At 43.4% G+C, this 12482-nt stretch overlaps 1 protein-coding gene across 1 annotated transcript in view; it reads left to right on the top strand.

Moving 5' to 3' along the window:
* CUNH11orf49 (chromosome unknown C11orf49 homolog) overlaps window positions 1-12482 on the top strand; it is an 82551-nt gene that overhangs the window by 68176 nt on the left and 1893 nt on the right. The window contains exons 5-8 of the mRNA XM_027705507.1: window positions 4645-4730; window positions 7062-7257; window positions 8933-9042; window positions 12247-12310. Coding sequence (XP_027561308.1) covers window positions 4645-4730; window positions 7062-7257; window positions 8933-9042; window positions 12247-12310 — 456 coding nt within the window. The remainder of the gene's footprint in view (window positions 1-4644; window positions 4731-7061; window positions 7258-8932; window positions 9043-12246; window positions 12311-12482) is intronic.

Raw genomic sequence — 12482 nt, 5'->3', positions numbered from 1 at the left:
CATTTTGTAACCTTTCTTTAGCATTAGAGTCCCATGAAAATTATAATAAGAAAGGAAATTGAAAAAGAGAAGTGTTATCCATCTGCTAGTGCTTCTACTTGGCTGATGTGCTGAATTCTTCCCAGGCTCCTAAGTGATGCTATCCAAACTGAACTGCAGTTTAATCTGTGTTGGTTCAATTATAACTAAAAGTTGAGAGTCACTTTTCCCTCCAGCTCATCAGTGGGCCTTTGGAGTTCAGTTGCTTGGCCCCCAATGCCAGACTAAGAAAGAATGCTAACCCTGTAGCAGAGATATATCTGCTGCTTCCTTTCATGGAGGTACACAAGCACCATTCCCATGTGCTGGTGTGTATTTCATAGGATTCCAGCTGAGCTGAGCAGGAATTTGTGATGGTGCATGCGGTGAAGGAGACTTCAGCATATCTACACATGTTCTGATGTTTGTGTCAAGGAATTTAATCCACAAGACTGTTGTAAACTAGAGGCCCCATTCAGGGGCCTGCTGCACTGTTGTGCGTGTACCATAGAGACAGACAAGCCGGCTTTGGGAGCAGGTGTTGGAGAGAAATGAGATCTCTGTCAGAGGCACCCAGGCTCAGGTGGGGATGACCTCACTCCTACTTTTGGCTGGCTAGAGATTTACTTACACATTGCTATTATTCTGTTACAATCTGTGTGAACAATTTTAATAAAACTTGTCATGTTTCTGAACCGTCTTTCTCTTTGCTTACGACTGTTGCTCATTCTCTTGTCCTTTTTCTGGTGTACATTTCCCATTGTCCTCCTTGGTCTCTGCCAGTTAGAAGAGTGAACTTTGCAGGCTGTCTTACAGCACCAGTTGATCGAGCCCTTGCAAAGCATGAGTGTCACACGCAAATCTACTGACAGTGTTCCTCCTTCAGGCTGCACACCCCCAATGGTTGTGTTGCTAATTTTCTTTGGAAAGGAATTAAACAAAGTAGCAGCGGGAGTAGTCACAGCATTCACTGATACAGCCAGGACCTGTGTAATTACTGGAGCTCTTGGGAAGAGCACAGTCGTAGTTGTAGTCTTTGTGCTGCATGACTGAGATGATCTCACAGCACGGTGCAGTCCGCTTGTCCAGGAGCTGTTGCTATGCACCGATAACAAACACTGGGACTAAGATCGGGAAATGTCAGAACATAAGAACAGAGGCTGCTACAATATAGGTTTTATTCACGTGACATCTGAGAGCTCCATTTTTCTGTTCCCGGTGCTACACAAATGCAGAAGTCATACCCAAAAAAAAGAACCGTGCTATCTGTGTCTGTGAGACTTCTTGGATGTTTTTTTTCTTCAAAGGGTTATAGCCATTAGCAGATTAAAGATTTTAATCTACAGAGGTACCTTTGATGTTCAGAGACACCTTTTGGCTTTCTGAATCTTGAAATTGCAGAAGGAAAGAAAATTAAGGGATCTTTCTGGTTTGATGCCATGATTTCAAGATCTGTACCTGAGCACTGACTTTTCCCTTGTTAGAGAAACACAAGGAACTCACTACCCACATTTGAGTAGCGGGAGCAGAGTAATTCATGGCTCCTATGCTGTTTTATGTGATGTGGGAGCTCATGTTGCACTGATCAGTGCTAATGGAACTGGGGCTTGCAATTCAGTACCCCTGTTGTTAAAAGATTGTCTGAGAGTGCAGATCTTGCCCTTTCGGTATGTTTTGCTTATTTTTGCCCCCATGTATCAGTAAATAAGCCAAGTCCCTGAGGACTCATTTGAGCCAGCTTGGCCTTCAGACAGATTGTGTCAGTTAGCCTTTTTAATGGTAGCAGAAAACGGTTAAAGTCCTTTCAACGTGCCTGGTCTAGAGTTTTTCCTGGGGACATCCTGTCTAGTCTGGATTTCTGAGATTTTAACCACCATCAGTAGACCACAAAGTTTCCCCACTGGCACCATAGCAAGGCTTTCCTGCCAGCCAAACCTGCTTGAACCCTGAAAGACCACTACACCCTTTACCAGAGTCCCTCAAATGTAGGCATTTTTCTTCAGTCCTTTCCAAAGTTCCTCCTTGATTTTCATTATTCATTGAGTGCTGCCTAACTAACTTTACTAACATTGTAAATACATCTGTTCTCTGAGGGCTTAAAGTCTAAACTGGACAAAAAAGAATGAAAAAAAAAATCCCTTGAAATATGAAATACCTGGTGAACTCTCTTGAGTTGCAGTTCAGGCTTTCAGATTTTGTCCTCAATTTTGGTCCTGCTGTCTAGTTACAGTCCTTAGCTAGGATGTTCTTCTTGCCAGATATTCAGGGAAGAGGTACAGATATGTTGCATATGATGCTCTCCCAGCTTCAAGAGCTCATTCAGCTGGATATGTGGGGAAATAGCCAGCTGCAGTCAATCTCCTCATAAATGATTGTATTGGATTTAAATACTTCTCAACATTTCTGGCATGCAAACTCGTGGGCCAAGCGGAGTCAGTAACCCAGCACCAGAGTGCACCTGCTTCTATTTAGATGCTCCTCCATCACATATGTGCTGTATAATCTTCCTTAGAGGCTCCTTACTGTCTTTAACAGCAAAAAATGCCCAGCAAATTCTCATACCTCTGCCTACTTCCTCATGCTCTCCTCTGACTAAGAGACTGGGACTTGGTGCTGCAGAACACAGCCATTGACCATAGTTTTAGATTTAACAAGTGAAATGATTTGAGTATTATGAAGGTGATGTAATATTGTCTCTGTGTATAACAAACATGTAAAAAAACTCTCTGCTGTTGCTCTCCTGCATCTTCAAGACGGAGAAATGCACTGGGAAAAGCTTTGGTGCTTTAAGGGTACCTGGAAGACAGACCATCATTTCAAAGGAGGAAGTGCAGCTCATCAGTGATGTGGCCAACTGCATTTCCACTGCTTAAATAGTGGTTGGAAATGCCAGTGGCTGAGCAGTATTGCCTGAGAAGATGCTCTGCCTGCCAGCTTCAAAGCCATTTCCTTGATGTGGCCACCGACAATCTCAGTAACATGCTTATTAGTGAGAATTAAGAACTGAAGCTACTGCTTCTTTAGAAAGGAGGAGAGGAGGCTTCTGGAATGTAATAAATAAATCAGAAGCACTTTGACATCTTCAAAGGGTTTTGTTTTAAATACTGGCTTTTCTCCTGGGGACCCTCTCAGTCCCAGTCTTTCTTCTTTGAGATAATTAATTCAAGCTGCTCTACATGTTTGATTTTGCCACAGTGAACAGAACTGGTCTGAGTGGCAGGGAAGTCTTGCAAGATCTTATGTTCTTCTAGGTCAGCCTCCCACACAGCTCCCTGGAGTCTTTTATATGAGACAGAGGAGTGTTTCCCCAGCAATGTGTTTAGACAACTGATGCTGCAGAGTTGGTCTGTAGATTGCATTTGTCCCTGTGTTCAAAAGGGTCCTAATAGATGACTGGTATTTTGGCTATACTGAACTGACAATCCTTCTCATATGGCACAGTATGCCAGATACAGACTGTACAGGGTTAGTAGACCTACATAAAGTTGAGAGAAATTACCAAATGCCTTTCTTTAGCATTGTCTGAATGCTCTGGGGTTTTTTCCATCAAAGTGGAGTATGCTCTTCTGTTTTACAGTCTAAGCTGTCATTGATAGATGAGTTTAATTTTCCCCACTTCAGAGACTGACCTTTTAATCCTTATGTAGTGGCAGTGACCAGAACCTTGGTTTTGTTTTCATTTTTATGAAAGCTTTTGCCCTAACTTACTTCTGAAATCCACAGTTTTTTTCCTGAAAGGAGTTGCACTTTGCTATCACTTATATTTCATCTTTATGGCCTGTGGCTGATATTTTCCATATTCAAGAAGTATGCTTCAAAATAGGGATGCATGCAGCTGGGACTTAGCAGGGAGAAAGAGGACATTGTCACTTGTTCAAGAAGTCTTCAGTTGCCATGAAATTTGGCCTGATAGTCAAATGATAGACCTGATATGAAAAGAGACTGATTCATTTATCAGGAAGGGAGGATAAGACATTCACAGTGTGCAATTAGAAAGCTGATTGGTGCTGTTGATGCAATGTTATTTCCTCTGTAGTCAAGTAGAGTTTGTTTGACCACAGACTGCGAATTAGCAACTGTAGTTATCTTTATGAATCTGAAAAATATCTCAGTTTGATGAATTCTGGTATACAGAGAAATAGCATGACTCATTCTGCTTACACCAGTTTACTACTTGTGTAACTGTCCTGTCTGTAGTCACAGTTAGTCAGGAGTTGGACTTCGATGGTCCTCGTGGGCCCCTTCCAAGTCAGGATATTCTGTGATTCTATATAGTCATATGAACCAGCCTTGCAGTTTTTATGCCAGCATTTGTTCCATCACGCTTTGAATGCTTGACATCCATGTCACACTGCTCTGTTCACACTGTTGCTGAAGTGTGTGATAGCACTGACATTCAGGATCTTCTCCTTCAGGTTCTTAAGCTGGCTTCATTTGGTATTAGGGCATCCACGTCCATGCAGCAGTGGGTGTTCCTATTCCTCTCTCCTAACTTCTTATACTGGGCCACTGGCAGTCCTCAGTTGTGCACAGTTCCATGGCTGCACTTTCTCTAGAGCTGGGGCTCCTGGCTACAGACTTAAGTTCTTTTGTAGATGCTAAACTGTTTCTCTCATCTTGTCATAGGATTGTGCTGATGGATGATGCAATGGATTGCCTGATGTCTTTTTCTGATTTCCTCTTTGCTTTCCAGATCCAGTTCTACTACTCAGGTAAATGCTGGGAAGCTGCTGACCACCACTAGTATAGCATTGCAACTTTACAGCTTCCCAATCCTTGCACTTTTTTGAAACTTGAAAGGGTATGTTTTTTCACAGAAAATATATAGATAATAGAATCTACTGATGAAAGGCATCACTGATGTCAAGAGATTAGCAGGCTTCATGAGTAGGTTCCAAATTTTTGTGAATAACAAGATACCTGCAACTGTTATGTCTTAGGCATGTATTTGTCTTAGTCTTGAGACATAAATTTCCAGCTTTATCAAGGCTATGTTAACACCTAACAATTAACTTTTACTAGGAATATTTTTTTTCCTTTCCTTAAGGAAATTAATCAACTGTGCTGGAGACAGGATAGGAAAAACCCATCAGCTGGTGCCTTGAAAGGAAAAGGAACAGGACAAATTGATACAATTCTTCCCCCCAATACTTGCCCAACTATGAGTTGGTTTCAGCTCAGATAGTTTCTGAACTGGATAGTTTCCATGGGTTTAGAAACCCCCAGAGGACTCCACTACCGAGAACTTCTCCAGCCTCCCCTTGAAATCACATAAATTTGCAACCTCCACAGTACCTTTTAGCAAAGAGTTTCACAGGCTTAGCACCTGTCCCATGAAGAACCACCTTTCTTGTTTAACTTGAAAGCCCCTAGTTGGAAAGGAAAATGAACAGATAATGCATGTGAACATTCTTCGTATTGTTGGTCATTTGTTATATTCTACCCCTCTCTCACCAGCTGGAGTTTTAACTAGATGGGATACTACTAAGATTTTTTATCAGAAAAAGTACAAATCAAATAATTGTTTGTGTGTGTGTGTATATTTTACAAATGCTCACCCACACATATACATCTGTAAAAATCCCCAGGTATTTTTAAACTCAAGTCCAGAAGAAAAGGTGGAGAAACTTGGATGAGCATTTCCTTTATCAAAGTTAGATATGCTCCCAAGCACTGGGGACTGCTGGTTTGCCACTTACTCATCTCCTGGCATACTGCACCTTCTAACATAAAGCTCATGGATTTCTGTGTGCTCCCACTGAAACAGCTCCCTCTGATGGATGTAGCTCACAATTGGCCTCGACGAGGCAAAACGGGCCAGGTCTGTGTACTGGGAGACACTGGCTACAAGCTGTGGTGAGCATAGCGTGTGAAAACTTGGGTGGCCTGCTGATCTGATCTAACCTGTCAGTTCCCATCTTTCTAGCAGTTAAGACTCAGCTGCTATTCCTAATGCAAAAATCTCTTTTTCTCAGTACTTCTCTGTATATATTTCCCCAGTGCATATCACAACTCTATCCATGACAATTCATTGTAGACAAACAGTTGAAAAAGATGATTTTAGGTTGGGCAGAACCAGGCTTGTTGGGCAGAACCATTAGCCAAGGACAGAAAATGTGTTTGGAAAGTTTTTCTCTGATATAACAAATATTTCCACTGAGCTGGAGGACCTCAGCAACAGCCTCAGGGCCTGCTGACATCCTGACTTTCCTCTCCACCCACCTCACACACAGAATTACATTTCATTCCCTTGAGACTTAAATGCCACTTTAGTCCTCAAGAGCTTGTTCTTGTGTACACACACTCAAAGATCCCATCCCTGTCCTGTTCACTCAGGCATGGTGCACGCACACAGCCTGTCATACGCTCTCCCACCAACCCACACACATGCAAACCACTCCAAATGGAATCTAGATTTGTAAACTGCTGACCACATCCATAAACAAACTTGTTTAAAATTAGACTCCTGCAGTAAACAGTGGGTAGTATGAGGAGCCTGGGGAGAGGCTTTCTGCCAACTCCAGCCCTGACCTGCCCTGGCCCTCCCTCTAGATCTTGTATTGTATTTACTTTGGAGCAGCACAGAGGCAAGCTGGGATACAGCCTGGAACCCTAACTAACTTGCTCCCTTTCCTCTTGTTGCAGTTCATTATAGTTTGCTCCCAACTTGCAAGAGTTCTTAAATGATGAGTGGCAAGAAGGAAAACATTTTAGTCTTTGCAAACTAGTTTTGTGTTTGACATTAGCTTTCACGCTCCATTGTTTTATCCATGTGCTAGCTAACCTTTGTACCCTTCAGAAGAATCTTTTTCAACGGAGTGGTCTCTCATAATCATCCTGACAGAAAGAAGCCAGGAGCTTCTATGGAAATGGCTGTTTGGGCCTGCCTAATATCTGATCTGAATAAGCAGGGTGCTGTAGAGTTGTGCTTATTTCCTGTTGGTGCTATGTACAACACAGAATGACAGTTTAATCCAAACTCTGGTAGGTCAGGAGGATGCTGGTTATAGCCCTGAGTTTTAAGTCACTTTCTGTTCTTTCAGAGTTCCTGGAAAGTGTGGCTGGCATTTATCAGGATCTACTGGCTGGTAAGAATCCAAATACTGTGATTGTGCCAACATCATCTTCTGGGCAACATCGGCAGCGCCAACCCCCAAATGATTGCAACCCACTCGAAGGGGTAGAGGCATCTCTCTTCTACCAGTGCCTGGAGTCCTTGTGTGACAGATCAAAATACAGGTATGAATGAAGTCTAAAACACAAATTTGAAGTCTCTGTCTCTGGAAACCCTTTGTAAGGATGGAGCTGTGAAGAAATACAGGACTTTGAACAAGCTGTAACTCCCACATGGATCTCATTGGAGAAGTACGAAGGGAAACGTCATAGCTGAACAGCTTAAACCAAATGAAACATGGGATTTGAGCTGATTCTTGAAGTAATGGATTGATTTGGGTCTCTGCTCTCCTTCTCACTTCTGCATTGGCACTTTCATCAAGGAGAGATCCATTATGAGTTAGCTAGAGGAGATAAACAAGTGCAGTTGTGTTCTTGGGAGTTGAAGCCTAAGAAAGGCCCACTGGGATGGATGGAGTATGAAGCCTTAGTACCTAGGCAAGTTCACACTGCCAGTCTGTACCTGAGCCTGTGATGGAGTTGGTCTCCAGCTACAGTTCCCAGGCACAAGACTAGCCTTAGTTCAGCAGAGGATGGAGCAATACTGGACCTTATTGTATGGCTTTGACAAACTCTTCCTTCATAGTTTCTTGCAGGTAGCAAGCACACACCCTCCTAGAAGGTCATGGCATAGATCCACAAAATGACTCAGGACACAAGTTCCATCTGATTTCTGCTTAATGTGCACATTAAGCATACACAAAATTACTCCTGAACTGCTGTCCAGTGCTATAGATATCTAAGCATGGAGTTGACAGGTTGTTTTGTTCTTTTAAACAGCAAAAGCTCTACATTCCCTGTATGTCCTGAGAACTTCAGATGGGAAGGGTACTGTGAGCCTATCTGGCAAGTCAGGCTTTGCACAGCACTTTGAGGGGAGCCATTCCCAGCCTTTCATCCAGTAACTCAATACTCGGCCAGGCTTTGGTAACCACCTTTGCCTAAGGGATCACCAGCCCAGACCCACATCTCCCAGGGTGACACTACACCATTGACTGTTCAACACTTACTCTTTATGAGGCAGTGTGATTTTGCATGAAATCCTTTAAGCAGTATTGGGCAACAGCAAGAATCACTATGAAGATATTGCTTATAAGTCAGGACCAGGGGTTAAGGTGAGTGTAGGTGAAGGGAACATGTCAATTTAGTCCTCACCTAAATATTGTTTTCTGACATATTTAGGCTGTCATTGCAGAGGTTTTCCTGCCCCTTGGATGACTATCACTGATAAAAGGATGATGATAGCATCCCTAAAGCATTCAAAAAATGTTTAGATGTGGCAGTTAGGGACATGGTTTAGTGGTGAACATGGTGGTGCTGGGTTAACTGTTCGACTCAGTGATCTTAGAAGTCTTTTCCAACCTTAACGCTTCTATGATTCTGAGAAGGTTTATTGACTTCTAAAAGAAAGTATTCCCCAGATGATTTTTGAAAGAACATGCTAAGAGTTGGGATATGTGTGCCTCTGAGTGAATCTAGGCTTTCTCCCTGTCCTTGGAATGGAGACAGGTAAGACTGCTCCTAGGGATGTACCCCAGCTCAAAGATCTTGCTTAGCAAACAGGGAGCATATGCAATGCTCAATAAGCAAGCTGGTGCCTATGTGTTTTAAACTGAGTCAAGGTAACTTGACAGTGTTAGAACAGGTAAAAGGGTTTATTTCTCCAGTTTGAGCTGAGTCTTAGAAAAAAAAGGATTATAATTTAAAAGACAAGATGACCTCTTTGTCTCCCTTTTCCTAGCTGTCCACCTTCTGCTCTTCTGAAGGAAATGTTGAGTAATGCACAGAGAATGACCTTCTATGGATTCCTTGTGGCACTTGCAAAGGATCAGGGGATCAATCGAGCCCTAGGTAAGACTCCTGTGAGTGATTCAGCTCTAGATTTTCAATCATTCTGCATTTCTGTGGAATTTCCTCTGTAATTATGCCCCACATTTTACACTGTCAGGAAGAGAGCAAGGGAAAGTTTTTCATCATTTTGTTGATGGATTAACTTTAAAAACCTAACACTGTGCCTTACTGTCTACTTGAAGCTATGGAGCTTCTTCAAGGATAAAATTAGATATGAAATGTTGCCCTAAAATAGTACTGTTTTGCCTCTTGAATAACTGATAATTGTAGCAGAACTGTTGTTTTAACATATTTGGCTGTAAAAGTTGGGCAGAGTTAGTCAGGAGACAAGTAAGGTGTCTGGCTGGTGTTGACCATACTGAAGTCCCATCCTATGTTTTAGCCCTTTGTGCTTCCACAGATTTTAAATGGCTGCTCTTCTCTACAAGAAAAGGAGAGAAGACTTCCTTGGCTCAAAGGCTTATAGCCCAGTCTTTCCCAGCTCATCCCCATCTTCCCTCAAGGCAGTGTGATCTTGCCAGTAGCAATCCTGCTGAAAATCTGGTGGTATGATAAAACACAAACTGCAAAAGAAATCTGTACTAGACTGTTGTGGGAACCACAGGGATTACCAAGCAGCATCTCACTGCTTGTTTTCATGTTGTGCTAGTTCAGAGCAAGGAAGCAGTGCAAAGCCCCCTTCGCATTGGCAAAGGGGAGCATGTAATCCATATGCAATTCAGACTCACAGTTCCATATGTCCCCCATATGCCTTGCTTACTTCTTCCTCTTGCAAAGGGGAACAGAAATGGCTTTTTGTGTTTGACAAGGCTGTATCTACGAGGTACATTTAAATGGGAGAGTGGGGGTGAGGGGCTGAGTGTGTTCCCAAACACTCATCTTCAGTCATATGCACTCAGCACATCATCTGGCCATCAAGAGTAGGCTCTCTGTCTTTGAGTAGGTATCCTCTTCCTCTACTTCTAGGCCTGAGTATGTGCCAGTCCCTATATTACAAAGACAAAACTCAATGGAAAGGTGTACTTTGCCTGAGGGCTGCTTCTTTTGCACAGGTGTGTGTCATAGTATGGTAAAAGTGTGCCCTCCCTGGCTGAGCCCCCTCTTACAGCAAACTATTTGAGCTGCTAATGGTCCTCTGGGGCAGAACTGCTTACACAGCAACATGGAGATTATATATCAAAAGTGGATGAATACAGCCCGTCTGCAATCCCGTCTGCAAACAAGCTTAGGAAGCAGTGTATTCACTGGGAGGAAGGTGATGCCTGGATGGCAGAAAGCAAAATCTTTCTTTTCCTTTGCCCTATGAAATCCATTTCTAGTTGAGCACAAAGAAAACAGATGAAAAGAAAAAAAATCCTGCCCACTGCCTCCATTGTGCCATCTACAAAGTGTGTGGGTTTTCGTTTCCATTAATGTGGGCCCATCCCCTGGCCCTCTGCCAGCCTCCTGCTGAGGCCTCTCTCAGAGGAGGGGCAGCAGCCACAAGTCTGACAGGTGCTAGTGTTTTGGCAAGGAAAGGAGGATTCTTTTCCTGGTGTCTTTTAATCTCTCCTGAAGGGTGATTTCAATAGTCTTTGGTCTGTAGGGGATCACAAGCTCCCCAAAGCCCTTCAGCAAGAGCAGTTTCAGGCAGAGGAGGTTTCGGTCAGGTTGCCTGCCTTCTCTTTGGTCTCACAAAGCCAGTAGCCCCTCTTGAGGAAGAGGGCTAGGGATTAAAACAGCTTGTTCAGGCTGGGGCAGTGCTGATGAGTTTGCCAGGCAGATTGGAATCTGCAGTGTAACTCCAATGTCAATGTTGATTTGTGAATTTTCTAAGTGCTATTTACCGACTCTCCCAAGTAATTCTTGTGCCCTAGAGACCTCACTGTGCATTCTGCAAATACAGAAACAAGTTAAGCTTTAGTTGCTTATTCTTTTAATTGAGGCCATGAAAGAAAGGAGGCTGGGACACTAGCCTAGACCTCCTGACACTGTGTTGCGGTGCCAGGCTTTCCTGTTCTTTTGCAGACAAGAACCAGAGAAAATGGGGGAGTCAGTTCTGGTCTAAACTGATTCTAGTTTTCACGCACTCATTGCTCCTTCAAGGGAAAGGTGCCAGGGCCAGAAAACAGATTTGTGTCCTCACAGGGAGTACAAAGCCCCTTCCCAAAGGTATTGAGTGTAGCACCCAGGTCTCCTGAAAAACAAGAGCATTCTTCACTGCACTGTTGGTACAGATTACCAAATGGGTTTTCTTGGTCCTGGTGTGCAGTGGCACTGTCCAGGCTCTGGTAGGCAATTTTTATCATTTCTGTGCTGGCTGATCATACCCTACATGACCCCTACACAAGGTGGAGTTTGATAAAGAATTAGGAAGGAGGGCTTTCCTAAGAGCCCCATCTTCCTTTCTGGGCTCTTCTGAGGTGCCAGTGTCCTTTCAGAGAAGGGTAAGGATGATCAACCAGCTGTTCTAGTCCTGAACTATACCACATCCTTCATCTTGAATAGGGTTCCTAATGTGAAAAGGAGCATGCTGATCTTATGCTGACAGGGGGTACCCAAATACTGGCCCAGCCATTCATGCTCACACCCAGACAAGCAATGCTAGAGCACAGTTCATCCACACTTAACTCCTGTAGACTTAATGTGCACCAGAGTCAGGCCTGACTTTCCTGAATTGCAAGGAAAGCAATAGCTTTACATTGGTGGAGTGTTTTGATCCCCAACCTCAGTGCACCACAAGAAAGGCAGGTGGCGCAGAAGTATACATCTCCCTGGGTGGTATAGGGCATGTTTCAGGCTGTGGCACCGACACCACCACATCTATTGCTCTGATAGGATCTGGGACTGGTGACTATATAGGGCAATGAGCAAAGGCCTAAAGTTGACAGACTGCCATCTCCCTGACAGTCAGTAGTCATTAGTTTTGTATAATGAACAAAAGCTGCCAATACTTAGGGCTGTGAGAAGTGAGACTACTGACGCTGCCCCCCATTTAGTCTGAGCTCAGCTACAGCTTGTGTGAAAGGCACAGAAAATGAATCATCATTCTTTATCTGTCTGTGATCCTCAATATTGTTTCCATTTCTCTAATAGGTGTAAGGAAAAGTCTTCTCTGTCTTGCAGGCCAGAGCTGGGATACTGCTATGACTTTAACACTTTTCATTAAGAATGAATACCCTAAATCTGTTCTGATACTTTCTTTCATCGATTTTCTTTCCCCAGGGGCTTTACCAGATAAAGGAGACTTGTTTCTGGACCCTGCCATGGACCAGGAACTTGAGAAATTGTAAGTGGAATTGCCTAAACTAAGAGGTAAAGCAACGGATTAAAGGTAGCATGCTGTGGAAGAGTGTAATAAAGTACTGTCCCTGTTCCTCTGCTTTACTATAAAACAATAGAGGAGCTAAAAAAGTGGCCTGAGCAGGGAGAGTTTCTTTTTTTGGGGTGCTTTGGTGCAC

The sequence above is a fragment of the Neopelma chrysocephalum genome, unplaced genomic scaffold (genome assembly GCF_003984885.1).
Source record: "Neopelma chrysocephalum unplaced genomic scaffold, ASM398488v2 Primary Assembly neopelma1_24, whole genome shotgun sequence".
In the NCBI taxonomy this organism is placed as follows: Eukaryota; Metazoa; Chordata; class Aves; order Passeriformes; family Pipridae; genus Neopelma; species Neopelma chrysocephalum.
The sequence above is the reverse complement of the archived record's forward strand: the minus strand, read 5'-3'. Positions and strand labels throughout refer to the sequence as shown.